The sequence below is a fragment of the Cardiocondyla obscurior genome, linkage group LG10 (assembly GCF_019399895.1).
Source record: "Cardiocondyla obscurior isolate alpha-2009 linkage group LG10, Cobs3.1, whole genome shotgun sequence".
NCBI lineage: Eukaryota > Metazoa > Arthropoda > Insecta > Hymenoptera > Formicidae > Cardiocondyla > Cardiocondyla obscurior.
The window spans coordinates 2,118,766-2,137,367 of NC_091873.1; the positions used below are offsets into that span (position 1 = coordinate 2,118,766).

At 40.5% G+C, this 18,602-nt stretch overlaps 1 protein-coding gene across 2 annotated transcripts in view; it reads right to left on the minus strand.

Annotated features, from left to right (window-relative positions):
* LOC139106288 (uncharacterized) overlaps positions 1–18,602 on the minus strand; it is an 87,646-nt gene that overhangs the window by 42,924 nt on the left and 26,120 nt on the right. For both annotated transcript variants that reach the window (XM_070662914.1, XM_070662913.1), the window contains exon 2: positions 6,904–7,021. In XM_070662914.1, the coding sequence (XP_070519015.1) occupies positions 6,904–7,021 (118 nt within the window). The remainder of the gene's footprint in view (positions 1–6,903; positions 7,022–18,602) is intronic.

Genomic DNA, 18,602 nt, shown 5'->3' on the forward strand with positions numbered 1-18,602 from the left:
GATCGTACTTTCTGACTGAATATTTGTACAAACTCACGACCATTTAAGTGTAATACTTAGAACGTAATTTTTTTTTCTAAGCAAAACATAATTATTTAAAGAACTGTAAAAAATAATAAAAAGCAACGAATTTTTTTGTAATAATTTTCTTAAAATAAGAAAAAAAAAAATTAACCCTTAAAAATTTCACGAAAATATTACATTTGCTCGTTGTTAATTTTAAACAAATTAATGATTCAATATATCAGCTTCAACAATAATAGAAAAGATAATTTCCACGTCCGCGTAATTCAGCCGTTTGCATTTCCCGATGTCCTTTTTTACGAAACAGAAGTTATTCGAGCCGAGAGTTGCGCGCGGTTTGTCGCGATCCACCTGAGTCCCCGCCGACGCGAAATTAGTTTTGCAACGGAAACCGGGGCTGTCGAGTTATTTATTGCGGGCTCTCGAAAAAGACCGCCGACCACATATCGGGAGCGCGTGTGTGCAAAAAGGATTAATTTAAATATTTAACAGGTTTCACAGCTCGTCACACAAAAGTGTCGCGTGCATTTGAGAGAAAGAAAAATTATTATTAAAAAAAAAAAGAAAAAAAAATCCCAACACGCACCCACAAACGGGAATTTTGAAATATATATCCCGGATAGTACGTTACGCGTTTATTCGAGTGCAATGTCACCGCGCGCGAGTTCCCGGGGTTCGTTACGTTGTCGGGGCCCCTTCGATCACGGAATAATATCGCCGGGAAATCGATTGCCGTATTCCGACACAACACGAGACGTGCCTTTTTCGAAATTTGAAATATTTGAGAGAGTGCCATAGAAATTAATTTCAACCGGGCGCTCTCTTTCCAACCTTTCCTCTCCATCAGCTCCCGCGCCTTTTTACTGACGACGACCTGCCACTCTTTTTCCTCTTTTCGTTTCACATCGGATGACAGCCAATTTTTATCCCACTGATAGCATTTGCAATTCCAATGCACGTGCAAGGGTCCCGCGTCAACGAAGGCGCCTTTAACTGCACCCTTGCAATGCGCTTCTTTCAGTTTTGTAAGAACACGCCCGGCACGCCGATCGATCTTGAACTCGAGCGAGAAAGCGAGGCACGAACTTTTTATCGTTAGTCAATATGAAAAACTAAACTCTCAAACTTGTAATATCAATATTTTAGTCGAACCCTCTTTGCTCCGCAAAAGAAACTAAAAGTGTGGTTCACGAAACTCTAAGAAAGAAATTTTGAATCAATTTAGAATAAATTATCAAGTCATATTTATATTGCCTCGAACGATTCAATTAATTGTTTTCTTATAATTATATTTCACAATTAAAATTAAAATAAATTATTAACTTTATTTGCGCTAAATTGTTTTCTTTTTTCTAATGTTACTCGAAGTCTAATTTTAAAGGGTCGATGCGTGATAATGATATTGTCACAAGTTACAAGGGATGGCGGCGACAGTGCGGAAGAAACGACAAGAGAATTCGTAGACCGGAAAGGGTCGGGAGAGACACCAAACTAAATCATGTATTACTAATAGCGAATTAATGTAGCGTAAGTGAAACAGGGGCGTCGATTTGCGTCTTGACGACTAAAATTATCTCGCGTGTTATGGAAAACGCGAGCGCCCGCGTTTAATCGCATACTGGCTGACAATCGATTGACACCTCGATTGATACGGTAAGTCCAAAAGAGAAATAAGGAATCTAATAATTCGTAAATGTTAAGTAATTTACAAGCTATCGTAAAAGAAAAAAAATTTTTTTTTCCAGAAGATTAAACTGACGAAAAGTAACGTAAATTGTATTTCTAAGATATTTATAAATAAACAGGAGGTTAATTATTTGTAACATTGAAAAACTTCATACGTTACATAATTATTAAAATATAAGAAGAGAGTTGAAACATTTTTAAAAACTCGTGCACGTTTACGGAGAAAATTATTTTCCGGTACTCGTGAAAGATATAAAAATTATGAAAACATAAATTTAATTACGTCGAAAAATGCAAAGCTCTCTGAATATTCCAACTTCATCGATGGTACACAGATTCTACATGTAATAACACGATATATATACATATATATATATATATTGTAAACTGCTTGAAGGCGGAGTGGAATATTTCCTTGAAATCGACGTATAATTGCTAATAACAAATATTGACGATCCCTCTCATACTTTGCAAATAAATTCGAGTTATCAGCTCTCCAATACCTATCAAGTATATCATCTTTACTATCGGAGAAATCTCGTAGATATTAACTATTAAAAAATAAAAATAAATGAGTAGATTAAAAAAAAAAATATATACTTATATATATAATTAATTTATTTCACGTTCCATTCAAAATAATTTTTTTTTGTTTTTTAAAATTATATGGTCTAATTACGATCTTTTAGTACTCAAGCGCGAATTTTAATTGTCGATTTGGATAAAGTATTCTGGTCAAGTCGTGGCGACGGAAAACACGCGCGGTGAACATTTTCCCTGATCTAATTTCGAAGGAAGCCACTTAATTTAAATGTCTGGCCTTCGTCCGACCCTCGCCCTTTATCGTTCCTTCGGGGATAGAATGAATTGCTACTTGAGGAATTAGAATTATACGTTTCCGGGAACAGTGCTCAGCTGAAATTTCTGACTTCTTATTTTTATTATTGTCGTCGTTAGACAAGGGGAATATTATTGCATGCAAGAGAATACAAAAACGGGCTCTAATCTATGCATAATGCAGCATAAAAATTCCTTTCCTATTGCGTGGAAAAACATTTCTATTCACGCGGTGCAGAGATCAACTTTTAAGCTGCCCACCAGGCACATCGTCGGCCCGTCGATTTCCGGTTCTCGCCATTCCGCGTACGCGACGCAGCGTCACGGCGTTCCACGACGATTTGGCACGACAACGGCGACAGTTCCCGGGAAAGTTTTGCGGCTGGAATGGATGAGTTTACGCGGAGTTCCGGTGGCTTTGACGGAGCTTCGCGGCCGAAACTTGGCGCGCGGAACTATCAAAGAGCGAACGAGAAGTCCGCGGCAATCAGTCGCTCCGCAGCCCGTGCTAATGCGAATTGTCGTTTAAAACGGCTGGCCCCGATGGCGGAAACTCCCAACGTTCGCTACTTGATGCTTTCGGCGAACTCGCGCCGGACGAGACCGCGCAATTATTTTCCGCGCAATAGTCGCTCGGCATTCCGCTCGTCGTCCGCTCTATAAAAATCTTCGGAGACGCCTCACACAATATTTCCCGCGGGATTCACCCCGAGAATATAGAAATCTCCAGCTGCTCCGGAACGCCCGAGAAACCGAAGAAATCCGATCGCTTGCCAGAGTTCTTTTTTTTTTTTCTGGAGTCGAAAATTATTTGAATACTTCGTAAGTTACTTTAAGATTTTTTTTAAATTCCTCGGGATACGTTTTTTGAAACGTTCTTGAAAATCTGTAAAACTATTTTTTTTTATCGAGTAACTTATAGAATTTATTGGAAATATTAGAATTTTAAGCTTTCTTCCAAAAAATTGCTATATACGAGAATATTATTATAAGAGAAGTTAAATAATACATACTAAATAAAAAAAAAAAAACTACATTCTTTTTATTAATTATTTTTTTAAATTGATCTGGTGTTTTTCGAAAAATTGCATTTGAAAGTCTTTGATAGTAGAAACTAAAAATTCACAATTTACAGAAAAAATTTATGCTGCTAAATATTCAAATGTGTATCCTCTACCGGTTTTACATACAATATAATAAAAACTTTTTTCAACGTTGGACATTTTGAAATATTTCTGTGATATTCTACCAGCACTCATTCACTATCTCTTAACGTATCTTGCATGAAATTCGTCGTTGCGGCATAAATTTTACTTTTCAAATATTCTCAAAGAATAAGTTTAATAGAGAAAGACCGGATGAGCTTGAAAGCCGCTCAATTGAATCTGCTTTAAAAGATAGTGCGACGTAAATGCCACAAAATAAGGTCAAAAGTATATTTTCAAAAATATATTTCAGACATCTCTTATAATAAATCGAAGATAATAATAACCGCAAAACATTAAAGAAATATTAATGTAAAATAAATGCTACATTCATCGACTATCCAACGAGAATTATCTACAAAAATCCTAAAATAACTCAAGATGGTATCTTTTCTCTTTCTCTGATAATTATCCCGCACAAGGCCGTGGATGCCTGGTCCCCTGATGGTACTTCAATTATGTCGCATCGCGTCGGTTAATTCTGCCCGCGGCGTTCAAGGGTGGCCGCGTAAACATCGGCCAGGCGAATGCCCACATACATGCACACACATACGTACGAGGGTCGTCGTAGTCGAGTAAGGAGAATTTTCGTTAATCAAGCCACATCAGTGGCTGTCCTGTCCGCAACGCTATCAGGTCCCAATAACTAAATTATTGCTGCTTTGCGCGATATACAGAAGAGATAGACGCAAAGGAGAAAGCCGAAATTAGAGAGAGAACGAAAGAGAAAGAAACGACTGGGAGGAAGTAGAGAGAAAGAGAGATAGAGACGAAGAGGAAGAGAGAAAGAGAGAGAGAGAGAGAGAGATCAGTTGGAGCCTTGGTACGTCATACAGAACACGTTCTCTGTATCAGGACGAGCCCTGCATGAGTGTACACGACGCGATACTGCTTCGGATACTGCCGCGCCTCTCTGTAATACTCGTCACTACGACGTCGGAATATCGAAGCAATCGACTGAGGTATCGTCGTATTTTGCGGCTCTAGCTCGGATCTGAAATGTCGTTTCAGAGTGAAATTGGGTCCCTTATTAAACCGCAACCTAACATAAATTGAATCTAGTCCTGTCAATCGAACAAGTAACATGAGGGGAAGAAAAAAAAAAAAAACAGAAAAACAGATCTCCGTATCGTTAACAATTATGTAATGTTAAGCAACATTAACTATTTTTCTTTGCTTAATTTTTAATAGTATATTATTAACTATAGCAGTTATCATTTTTAATTAAGCGTGACGTAATTTGTTAATAATTATTTTATTTACACAAGTAATCTTTGAAACTCATCTTTATCTTCATGTAGTTGAATCTTGCTCGTGTGCCCCAAGACACATCTTAATCAGATCTAAAATACACGAACATGATAATGAACAAGTGTTTCACGATTAAATTCACGTTCTCTTAAAGAAGAACAGCGGATTGAGGAGCATCTCGAGCTCTCGAGTTCAATTCCCCGCGAGCTCCGACGTACAAGTGATTGCGTGCTCTTTAAACTTGGATCGCTCTAACTTCGTATCTCGTTTCCTGCGTATTAAAATGTCGCGTTTTTTTAAAGAAAGAGCACGGACTAATGGTTCAACACGACAAAGAAATTAATTCGGCTTTTGGTTCCTCGCGCAAACGTGCTCGCTGCGTCTTCAGAGGTCTCAGAGGATATCTCGAAGTCTCTGTGAGTTATAGCTAATCTTTGAGAGTCCGTGGGTGTCCCGAGGATCTCGAGGATTTCAGCAGATCCTCCAGATACCTCGGGATTCTGCAAATTCGCGATCAAAACAGCGCAATTGCTCAGGCTCTTAAATATGCATCCTTGCGGCCGGCAGCGAACAAACATTTCCCCGTTTAAACAATGTCGAAGCGACGGAGGTTCATGCGCAGCGAATTATTTGACCGGTCAATATAATTTTTCCACCCCGCTGCCGTTCACCGCTTATTTGCCCACGAATCAATTTTATCCGTCGTCCCATTTCTCTATTTCTCCACCTCGTCCCCGCCGACGGCTGGTCCTTCCTTCGCCGTGTAATCACTATTTCAAAATCGATACTCGAAGTCAACGGCAAATATTTGCGAATCGTACCAGCCGCTCGCGGATTCCGAAATAGTTATGACATAACGGTAACAACAAACGGTACTGTTAACATAATAAAAGTAACAATATCAGATGATATTGTCGCACGATTGTTATTTCGCGGCGCTCACGCGGTACACGTATGAGATGTTTAAGTCAATTTTCATCTCCACGCTGAAAGATATCACGACGAGAATATACTGCGTGGTTCCGGTCGCAAATATTGCTCTATAATTAGTCGTTAATTGACATCGAGCGTTGAACACCGCTTCGCGCGTTCCCGGCCTAATTAAAATACGTAGCGTGGGCGCGCGTACTCGCGTGATACACAATATTGTGGCATGCAAAATAGACCTTTTATTGAATTTTCTTATTTGCAGCAAGGACACTACTTTTAATGGTAATTGACAACGAAATATTCACAGCGCACTAAGGTAATCCCAATTTTATTATTTTTTTTTTTAAAAAAGCTTTCCATCGATATCAATTCACTGGTCTATTAATGTTTTAAAATTTTTTACAAATTTTAAAATTTTCTGCTGTTTCTTGTCCTTCCTCTTTTTTATATTATTCTTCTTTTTTTTTACGGAAAAAATTCCATTTTGTCTTTCATAATTAACTTATCGATATTATCTTGCGTTTCCACGCACCGTCGCTCTGTCTCGACGCCGTCGCGGATTTCAGACGCGGAATTTCCTGATTGACTGATTCGATCGCGTGTTCGATTACGAAGCGTAATTAGTTTGTGTTGTAAGCAAAACAGGACGCCGCCGCCTGCGTCGCGCTGAAACGAGTTCGCCCTTTACGCCGGACCCACCCTTCCGTGTTTACGACGCAAATTTTCCCTGTGCGTGCAAAAGGCAGCTACCGCATCGCTAATTAGAAGATTCGCTCGCTGCGCGGACGGCACTCCGTTCCGGAGGAAAAGAGGCTGCGGCGGGGGAGAAGAAGGGTTACCGACCCGATATAATTAAATTCGGGCTCTTTAAGAAGCCGCTCTTGACAACGGGCGGGGCGCGCTCGCTTTTAATAGCGAGTTAACAATGGCGTGATTATAGGAACTAACGGAGCAAGAAGAGAGGCCTTACCGTATTTTTGAGACGACCGTGGGCGTGAATTCTAATTGAGGGAAACCCAACTCCTTCGGTCTCACGTCCTCCAGGCTGCTGTACCTCACGTAACTACAGGGCGGCGGTAGCGAAAAGGCTGCAACAAGAAGATGAAAATAAAGCAAACGATTCTCGGGGCGAAAAGCGGGGAAGGGGTTGTCTTGGAATAATTAATTTCAATAGAAGCCCCTTATCGATAACGTGCTGTTCTCATACTTCAAAATACTCATCACGATATCAAATATGCACAGCTGTAAAACGTTGTGTGAGGAAAAGCAGATTTTAAGGATTCGCACAAAAAAAAGGGGAAAGCTTTTCCGGATTTTAATAGTTAAATAATAATTAACAGCGGTTTGTTAACTGTTAATTTAACACTACCTCATACTTTGTTTCGGCTTTAAAGAAACTTCTATCTAAATTATTATTACACCCCGGAAGTAAACCTTCCAATATTCCGCGCTCGATAGCCTCTTCGGCGCGCTAAACGTGGGAAAGAATCGCAACTGCAGCAGCGAGGAAAAGTGCGGCGCGGGCACGCTTCTCCGTTCATAATTTCAGCCCGACCGGGCCATTTACACGCGAGATTTTCGCTTGCACGAGTAGCAAATAAAAAAAAAAGAAAAAAATTTTCTATCTCGGCAGCATGGAAAAATTCCTAGACGCACGTTTTCCATTTCTGAGAAACGCGCCTCTCTAATTTTTTTTTTTTTTTCTCTACTGCCGATGTTCATTCTCGCTTCATTAACTGTGAATCAGCGACGTACCTACATTGAGAAAAAGAAAAGGATCGCCCTTCCTCCTTCTTTCCCTCGTCGAGCGGACGAACGTCGGGTTATCAGGAGAAAGGAGAGAGAAAAGGGGGATAATAGTCCGCGCGCGAGGGGGGTAGATTGTAAAATCGATGGGGCTCCTTCGTGCCCGCCAACTTCGTCCGGATCTTTTTATTGCGAAAAAATCGTCCGTTAATTTTCTCCGCTGATTAACCCTTTCAGCCTTACGTCCGTCAATTAAATTTTCTTTAAAATAGAGTTATGAAATTTATTTCCCAATATGTTTGAGAACGAAATGAGCCGTGAGGCGAAAATGTGAAGCAAGATCGCGAGTGAAATCATTGCAAAGATCGAACCGAGGGGGAACATTTATGTATTGGAGGAACGACGCAGAGTTTCCTCGAACGTCCGAAAAGTTGGCGGGATGATCGGCAAAGAGACAAAGCCTTGGATCGCGCTAATCGAACAATAGGTCCTCTTTCAGACACGGTTGTGTAACTTTCAAGGGAATAAACAAGATCATTGAATTCTACCGGAATTGTTTGTTTTCGCGCTTAATGAGCGCGGCCACTTTTCGAAAAGTTGGAAAACGATCGAAGAGAATGGGAGAAAAGAGAGAATGCGGAGTGACGTAAAGGGGAGCGGGTGGTGGGAAGGCAGGGTGCAGCGGTAAACCACCGGGGTACTCCAATCAGCTTCCCAACTTTAACCGCGCTTCTGCCTTCCGGCTGGCAACTCTCGCTAATGAAAGCCGCGTGCAAACTCGCGCAAGAAACCACCGTTCGTGTTGGACTTGAGCTCGCGTATGAAAATAACGATAAATGATAAAGTTCGCGCGGTTGAGCCGCGCCGCGACGAGTTTCAATAAATGAAACTCGCTCTCTTTCGCCTTGAAAGATTCCCCTCTCGCGTATAATTTCACTCGTTAGCGCGTATTGCCGGTTGAACGAACAAGATAATACGTCTTCGCGCAAATTGTCCGACGGTCCAAGACGTGGGCCGACGGACGATAATAAGTCAAGCCGGCCTTTCCTTCGCAGCTGTCACTCGTTGTTTACGGTGACTTGGCGCCGACGATAGCGGGTTTAGTTGATCCGGGACGCGTCTCCTTTTTTCGTTCGAGGGACGTGCGGGAGGATAATTTCAATTTATCCACCTTTTCCCTTCATCGCGATGACACCGGGCGTCGCTCGGCGAGACATTTATTGCCGCGATGAGGCATCGTCCGGGATTATTATGCGCCCGGGATGCATTCTTATGCGACGACGCTTAATCGTCGCTGTTCAACACTCGCCTTTCCTCTCCACCCCTCCTCCAGGCTAGACCACCATTAATCCTCGGGAGCCCCTTCTCGCCGGAATCGCGACGGGATTTCGAGATCGCCGTGGTGAAATTAAAAGGCGAGCGGCGTACCGGCGTCCGGAACAAGCTCCCTTAAGGGATGATCGCGGAACGGTGTTTGTCGAAACGGCGAGTGGGACAGTGGTATGCGAACCGAGAATTATTGCCCGATTAAGTATCCCGGATTACATCGAAATGAAGAAAATTGTTCGCTGTCAATGTTATTTTTTTTTTATTATATCGTAAAATAATAATAAAACGTAATTATATATTTTTTATTGTTTTAAATAAGAAATTAATTTAAATTATATTATATATGCACGAAACAATTAATTCCATTTTATTTATAATTGCACGGGTTTATATTAATTTATAGATTCGTGCGTTGGGCAATTTTTTTTTTTATATATACTATTTCAGAACATTCTGGCGACTGCGCCATTTCTAACCTGTATAGTATTGCGACAAATAATCACGTTTCACCTGATTGCATGCCGCTCTTAAATCGTCGAGCTCCATTTAGCGCTCGCCGCTAACCGACTCTGACATGCTAAGAGCTTTCGTCTACTCTTTCAAGGGCTTTAAAGCTTTCGCGCGAAATGACCGCCAGCTGGATCTCTCGTTTAGAAGTAACAACAATAGCGATGGCAGTAACAATTTCTCGATTGAATTGGTCATACGTGAAGCAAGAAATACAGATGATAATCTGATATATCTCTATCGTGAGTGATATCTTTTATATATATTTTTTTTCAAGCGCAAAATTAGCGGATTTTTAAAAAATAATAAACGTTATAAATAAATATATAAAATTATTAGAGATGTTAAATACACTTGGAAGCTCACAGTGAAATAAACATTTATTGTTGAAACGCGAATAGGAACGCAACGCGCCGTGGATTGTTGCCTCAGGATGAATGAATGTCTGAAACCGCCGTCGCCGGTGGAAAACACGTTGGACGTGAGCAATAAAAATAATTGTCCGTGTAGCAACAACCAGCATGTTAACTGCAGCTCACTGCAAGATGGCGGCGGAAACAAAAGGCTGGAAATGACATTGTTTACGAGCGCCGATTGTTTTAAAAAGCGACGAGAGAGTCGAGCATCGCTATCGGCGGTCTCGAGAGAGAAAGAGAGAGATATATAGAGAGAAGACGGGAAAAAAGAAATGGAAGAAAGAGCACAAAAGAGGGTCGAACTCTGTCGGGTGGAGGGAATGAGAGGGTGAGAGCTTCTTCAGCCGGGCTGGAAGACGCCGCCGCGGGAACGAGCCCGATTGCTTTATTGGTCGGGATTAAAAAGCATTCTCGAGGCGATTGTTTGTAATTCTGATGAAAAAGCCGCGCGATAAGGAAATCGCCGGCTTGAACGCCGGAAATTCACGCCAGAGTTTTATGAGCTCAAATTTAAAAGGAAACTGATTTAATTGCACTACTAATGTTCCCGCTCGCGATTCCACGATTTCCGCTCATTCGCCTAATACTCTCCACGTTCATAACTTGCAGTCCAATTATAAATCGTTTATATTTTACTTTCATGTGGCATAAAAAAAAATTGCATATGCAATATCGCAATAGAAATAATATAGATGCGGCAAAGGACTATTGTGCCAGCAGCATAATTCCGTTGGCAATATTTACGAAAATTCCTGTTCTTTGCAAAGTTATTAAAAAAAAGTTCCGGCAACGTAAAGTCGTGTAATAAGCGCTCTTGGAATATCCAAACCTTTGTGCACCGACAGAGTTTCTTTTGAATCAGCCTGTATGCGCGGAATATGGTGGATACGAGAAACTCCACTTACCGAAGCTATGATTATTTCAAGATGCACTCACAAAAATTGGCTGCTGCGCACCCCTTTTTCAACATTTCCGCCCCGATACGCTTTCCCAGGACGTTTCCAGGCAACGACCTTATATGTTTCGCGAAGCGTTGATACACCGAATGACTTTTACTGAAATCACGACTGAGTTATATGTACTTAATTAATCGTTATTTAGTTATTTATCACGCCCGAGCGTATCTCAGCTGATTTTTCATTGACGTGGAATTTAATATTTCCAAGTTTTCAAGAATATTAATGACGCCTTGAATATTCGTAAGAACCGTCTTTATTATTATGTAATTATTTTTCAGATTAAACAAGTGATTATTTTTACTCGAGCCGGGCTATTCACGTGAGAGTTTCAAAAGTTTGAATTTTTTGAATTCACGAAACTTTGCAAGACTCAAATTAAAACTTACGAGAAGAGCAAACTTGAAACTACTTAAAAAAAAAAATATATATATATATATAACGCTTCGTTTTTTATATTTCTGGCGTTTCTTTGTTACAAACCATAAATTTCCTTCAGTTAATATTTCTGTAATTGCGTTCGGGTTAAATTTCTTTTTTATAAGAAAATTACATTCTGGTCTGTCAAAGAATTCTTTTCCGTGCTTTACGGCGTACGTAAAAAAAAAAAAAAAATGTAGAAATATCGAAAATGGAACTCGGAAACTTGTCAAGATATGTCGAGCATTGCGACATGCCTTTACTTGCGTCATAAAAGTCGGCGTATCCCGGATCGGGCAGTAAATTCAAACCGTACCATACCGTGATCAGAGAAAGATTGCCAAGTCGGCAAATTACGAAAGGAAGAACGGTCGAAGGGGGGACGGACGGGTTGATACAGTGTGATTGAGGATAGGAATAAAAAGATATTACGTCTATACTTCCGGCGGCGTCTCCGGTTCAGTTAATCCGACATTGATTCACTTTTGATGGATTTAGATAAAGATCCAAGGAATTAAAGAAGTTACGTACGCGCGTGCTTCCACGTCGTGCCATTTGCTTTCGTCAAATCTAAGTGAATTCTTTCGTCTTTGTTAGTGTTTGATTAAGATTTTAATACCTTCGCTTATTTAATTACTTAAAATCGTGATCATTTTTCAATATTTAGTTTTCTTTCTTTTTTTATTAATATGATTGATAATAATGTAATTAAATAATAATTTACAAAATTCCATGAAGTGAAGAGAAAAAATCTCACTCGGGGAAAAGAGAGAAGAGAATAAAAAAAAAAAAAATTTAAGAAATATTTCTTGAAGTAATTGCATTTCCAAGACGTTTGTCTTTCATTCGCACATACTGTTCCTGCATTTTGCAAGAGTACACCTGCTTTGCTTGCTTATTTATTTATTGCAACTATTCTTCATGTTCCCGCCGTTATTCCGCATCCTACCTGCGACGGAGAATAGATCGCCACATCCGGTCGAGTTTGCACGGGTTACATACTCGAGAAGGATGATAAACAACGAACCGGCGTATTGACAGGAAATAAATCGACGGGGACCTCGTCGATCCTCCATTTTTCGGCCCTCGCGCTCAGATCCTTTTGTCGGCAACATCAGGAAGCATCAACAAATCTGTCGAGACACGCGCGCAGCTTCGTTTCTTGGCGCTGGTCCAGCGCTTCCGGTTCGCCGCGCGCGTTTACGACTCATCGCATCGCGGGCGAGTGAGCCCGTGATTCTCTCTCGCGCACCCCCGGTAGTTTTATTTTAATGGAGTCCGCCGGGCTCATCACGCGAGCGAAGATTTATTAGCGCCAAGATGCGCAAAGGGTCGCCGCGAATCCGAGAATGATAAAATGTTTTGAGCTCGGAATTCGTAAAATTACGAATTTTCGCTCGAAGTGAAATCTTTTTTTCCATCACGTAAATTTACGATTACGTCGTATAAATTTTTTTATATTTTTTTATTTTTAACATCTCGATTTAGGTAATTAAATCTTGAAGGTATACATATGTATATAAATTTATAATAATTTGATGCGTTAAAAAAAATCTTTCTTTTTATACATACGCATGTTTACGACGAATTACGACTGTCAGATTTTCATTAATTTCCCTCCCGTTATTATGAAAAGTTGTCGGGGGACGAAATGAGTTGTTGATAATTAGCTTCTTTTTTCACTTCCACTTGGCCGGTGCCGAAGCGTATCTGTCTATTAGCGTGGAAATGGCCGCCGCTAAGTGCTTTTTAGCTGATAATCGATTTAAGAGAGCTTGATAATTTTCCGATGGGCGTCGCTTTTTAGCCTTAAAAGCGACGCGCGATTAATTGTCCTCGAATCACGCACGCGAGGGGAATTGAAAAATTTAGTACGCCGCGTCTCAGCTTATTAAACGCTTATTAATATCTTTGCGTGTTTCAAACAAGCGTATTGTCCCATCGGAGTGCTTTAATGCGATCGGTATTGAACCGGCAATCGATTTACCCGTGGCGAACGAAGACGACGTTGTGTCATCACGTTTGTCCACGCAAGGATATCGACAAGGACCTTGTCAAAGTGAATCAGCGTCTCTGTTGACGGAGGGTACGTGTTTCGCTTACCAGCCGGCCTTTGATCACGCGATTTCCTCTGATCGACGGTAATCATCTCTCCTTGTCGACATCCGCGACAACTTTGATGACGTCGATTGTCGCCCGCAATATTTCATTCATCCGAGCCGCCTCTATGAAGTTCGATTCAATTCCGAAGTTAGAGGATCGCGGAACGATACGAATACAGAAACTCGTGAAATCATCATTAATTAGGTCTCTTGAAATACTGCGCGAAATTTCAACATTACGCGGGAGAATAGAAGTGTTTAAAAAAAAATTAACCGCTAATGCAATCGCGTGCTTAAATTCATACCCGTCGAAATGTTTTGGGCGCTTCAAAATCAAATGTAAAAAAACTGTATTGTATATTTAGGAGGACGCATCTGTTCTTCTAAGGTAGAAGGCTTTAGCCTTCGAAACAAAAAGTTTTCAGAATTATTAATTATGATATGTTAATTTAAAAAAATGCTTAGTACTTGATTATTCAATTAAAATTAACACAGCACCTCAAGTATTGCGTGAAATATATATGTATTCAATTAAGCATTAAAGTTTGATTGGTCCGCAACAGTTTTTCTTTTTTTATATTTTTTTCTCCCCTAAAGCCTAAGTTTTTTTTCTCCTGGGACATGTATAAAAAAAAAAATTATATAGAACGTCATGGTGACATAGCGCCGCATCATTTGGATGGAAATTTCCGCCGGTGACAGGACGGAGTCTTCACACAAATCCCCTTTGTCTGGGCGTTTATAATAAAGCGATAAAGCGGTCGGCATCGACTTCTGCGCGCCGCTATTCTTCCATTATGCCGCGATTTGTATTACATCGCGCGTATCAGCGAGACAATGGCGCGTATCGCGGCGCGATACACGCGTGTCACGCGTGCGCGTGCATTCGTTAATCGAGTTTGCCGGCGGCATGCGTTTTACAACGTCACCGGCCCAACGCGACGCGGTCGAAAAAGCTCCCCTCGGCGATTCAAAACAGTGGACGAGTGGCAGAATCAACTTTCGTTCCGTCCGGAATTTCTCTCATTCTTTACCGCTCGACTTCCCTCAAAACGCTTAAAAAAAAAAAAAAAAAAAAAAACGACCACTCCTCGCGAAAGATCGTAAGTAAAACTCACACGTACGGAAACAAAGATCCAGAGAAGTTCAGTTTCTCTCTTTTTTTTTCTTTCTTTTTTCTTTAATATTTAAGTGAGAGAAAATGAGGAAATAATCTCGCAGGCCGGCGCGTATTCGCCGACCTGTGAACTTCGATAAGGCCTAACCTTGAAGGTGATAAGGTCGGCGGTCGTAGGGTGTGGCTTATGAAAGTCCCTAAGGCTGCCGGCGAGAGGCCTCGCGCGCTTTTTAACGATAAACCCACCGGTAGCCGCGTCGAACGTGCGTCTGGCTACGTCTGGTAGGCTATGAAATGCGGCCGCCGCCGCCGGTTTGTTGCTGCAAAATCAATATCGCTCTCCGCGAGGGTCTCCCTCGTCCTTTCCCACTATTCGCCGCGATCCTCTCTCTTTCTCTCGCTTTTCTTCCCGCGTCCCGCTCACAACCGGAAACGCCGGGAGAAGCGGCTCGAAACGCGAATACAAGATAGGCGCCGTAAAATAATGATAAAGGGAGAAGAGTGATAACTTTCCTTCTGGGTTTTCATCTCGAAAAGAGAAAAACAGATTTTTTTTCTGGCGTGCTTCGCGAATGTTGCGCGTGTTCCCGTTTTACTCGTTTGGTTTTTTTTTTCTTTTTTTCCTGTTTCCTATTTTTTTTTATTTTTATTTTTTTTTTGCAGTATTAGAATAATGATCCTAACAATTACCGCGAAGACATTAACAAAATCGTTTATTTCTTTTGAACGATCAAGCAATGAACGTTGAACGTTTTATAAAATAAAGATTCCACGTTAATTTAATTTTCAGCAGAAAACAACGAATATGGTCAGATAATTCTCGCAGCGAAGGTTATACTAAGACGTTAACAAATTGTCCGCTACTTTCGAACAATTGAACGATGAACTATTTACGAGAATGAAGCCTCGTAAAGTTCAGAGGATGTGAGAGTTAATATCATCGGCTTCCCGTCATCAATCCTGATTTCAGCGGCATAAAACGCGCGAACTGGAGTGCTTAAAGAGCGAAGCACTAAAAGTTAAAATTTCTCCATGCTGCGGCTCCGCATTATTAATCCGCGCCGTCGTAAAAGTACCGGCAGAATGCTACCGGTCACCCTCTCCTCCCTCCCGCCACCCGCAGGTTTTCGTTTTTATCGAGCCACCGTTATACGTTATACGTATATAACCACGTTATACGTAAATAAGGCCGTAATGTAAACGACAGCCGGAAGCGCGCCAAAACCCGCCGGCTATTAAGCGATAGTTTAACACTTCCGCGTAACGATTCTTCTTTGTAACGAGTGCACTCCACAATGCGGCAGCGCGGCCTCAGGTGCGAGAGTCGACCCCGAGCTTTTACTCGATATTTCAATCAACCGGCCGCCTTCCCTTCCCCTCCTCCCTCCCCCCCGCGTTGCGTTTAATCGATTCAACGCGTTTCCGGGGAAATTCATTTAGACAGATTCTCCCCGTCTCTCCCACTTTGCCCGCCTCCCCAGCAAGATCAAGACTCGGAATCTGTGAGATAAAACGCTTGTACGATGCGTGATTTTATCCTTTCGCGCTCGAAAATCGATGACCAACAAATCGCGGAATTTTAAGCGTAAAAAAAATTTTCTTTTAATTCCTGATCCTGCAATCTTAGAAAAGACACCTGAAGCTTTTGAAAGCAAAGTTACAAATAATTTTCGCCAATTTTGTATAATTGACTTGGAAATGGTGTCATTTTAAGCGGAAGCATCGTGTAAAAAAAAATAAGAAACTTTGAAAGTAAAAGTTTTTAAGATTTAAAATTCTTCTCTGAAAAAGTTCTTTTATAATTATTTTTTTGTAAATCTATAAATTTGTATTTCAACATTTTTATCGTCAATTAAAAATGCCTTTCAAAATTTTTTAATATAATTTAATAATTATCATTAATTAAATTAATAATTATTAATTTTTAACATTTATAAAGAAAAGAAATAAACTCATTTTATGAAAAGTATTGTACCTTAAAACATTTCTTATTTCCGCAATGCTTTAACATTTAAAAAGTGGTAGTATATTACGATTTTAAACGGAAAACTCTTTGAAGAAATGCATCAAAAAAAAAAAAAATTAAGTGCTCAAAGAAATATTAAATATTAAAAGTCGATATTTCAAACGCGCGTAATCGCTTTTATTGAGAAATTTTAAGCTTTAATACTTCTAGTGGATTCTCTAGTTTAATACCAACCTCCTCGTGAGAGGCACTTTAAGTTTTCTAAATGCAGCATGTACGCTGGCACATATGGCAATTTTATGCACTTCGAGGCAGCCGCCTACCAGTGCAATTCGATGCATTTTGTGGAGAGTTTTGAAAGAAGCAATGAGGAGTAAGAAGTTAAGAGATGGTTGATGCACGAGGGGAAATAGGTTAAGTGCAGTCTTTCAGCGCAAGTAGTCTCATCACACGATTCGGATCGTTTATTTGCCATTACATTCCTTCCATATATGAGACGTGAATTTTCAAAACTAATGACGCACGGCAAAAATAACTCAATTAGCATCAAATGCATGTAAAGCGTGTTGCATAAACGTATATTCAAAAAGTTTAATAAGTTAAAGTAGATATCTTAGAAAATTATATAATAAAAATTATATTAAAATCAAAAGAGAAATATATATAATTTTTATTATATATATATTTTTTAATAATTTTATAAATACGTGTACCAAAGAGGGAGGATAGTCAAAGCCGAAACTTGGTTGTGAAAGCAAAAATGCGACTATAGCACAACTATGGAAGCATTTCCGGGGTATGTAAGTAAGTAAGCGGGTAAGCTCGTTTCCTTCTCATAGTTTAGCGCCAGCTCCGGATCACGCACTTTGCCGGCAAGTTAGCGGCAAGTTGCCCTCTAGTTCAGGCTCGTGCTCATATACCAAGCTGCAGGTGCGGCCGCTTTGAGAGAACTTTGACACGTATTATACTCGTTAAGTTGGAGTACTCACAACCGGCTCCGCAGAACGCGAACGCGAGGAATATTGCCTGATCGCGAGCTAATCGCCGCGGCGGTGCGAGAAGTTCGAAGGATAGACTATTGATATGCCGAATGCATTCTCAATTTTTCTGAAAATTTTCCGAAAACGAGAGAAAAAGAGGGATTTCCATTACCGTTGTTTTCGATGCTCTTCCAAGTCTTTTTACGTTCGCCAGAAAATTCCGGTTACATTTAATAGAAAACTTGAAAGCTCCCCTTGGCGAAGGAATTCAGGAATTCTCCAAGTTTGCGAATTTGAACGTAGAGAAAGTCGGCGAACTGACCGAAGAAAAGAATTCCGATCGGACAGCCATTCACGTGATATCCGGAGACTTTTGCAAAAATCAGGGGAGCCTTTGGTACCACGTAGCTCAAATGTAAATCTAAAGCGGAAATTCGAGAGTAGGAAAATCCGCGAGTATTGTGCACAGTCATTGGACCAAGTTAAATTTGCCATTAATGGGTCGGAGCTTACAGCTTTCGAGGATATGGTCCGTGTAATAGACAGGAAATTTTACTGGAAATAATTCCGCTCACCGATTGCGACTTATCCATTACTTGAACTACATTCATAAGATAAACAAACCGAAGTAATAGCTAATTTGTAAAGTGAACAATTTTTCAATTAAAACAAAATTTCAATTTTTTTTTTTACGAAATTACGACAAACGGTTTTCAAAAATCGTTTCGTTATTTCCGTAAATAGTTAAATATATCTCTCTCGCTCACGTATTAATTTTATATAAATCGACGAATTGATTTAAAACAAAGTGATTCAATTATTCATGCTCGTAAAATCCGCAACTTGTTAGATATTCAAATTTTCCAATCTTCGAGTTTCCCGATCGTCCTGCGGCTTTGCATTTTTCTGCACAAGAAGAAAATAGATTCACGTTGGAAGAGAATGTCGCGGTCCGGCCGCGTGATTCTCGAGAGAATCTCCTTTCTCTGTCTCTTGTTCTCCATTTCTCTCTCTCTCTCTCTCTTACTCTTCATGTGCAATACCATGCCAGGGTTGCAATTTCTCGGGAACATTCCCGTTGCATCCTTTGGAGACCCCGGTCCGCCCTTGCATCCTGGATGCCTTTACTT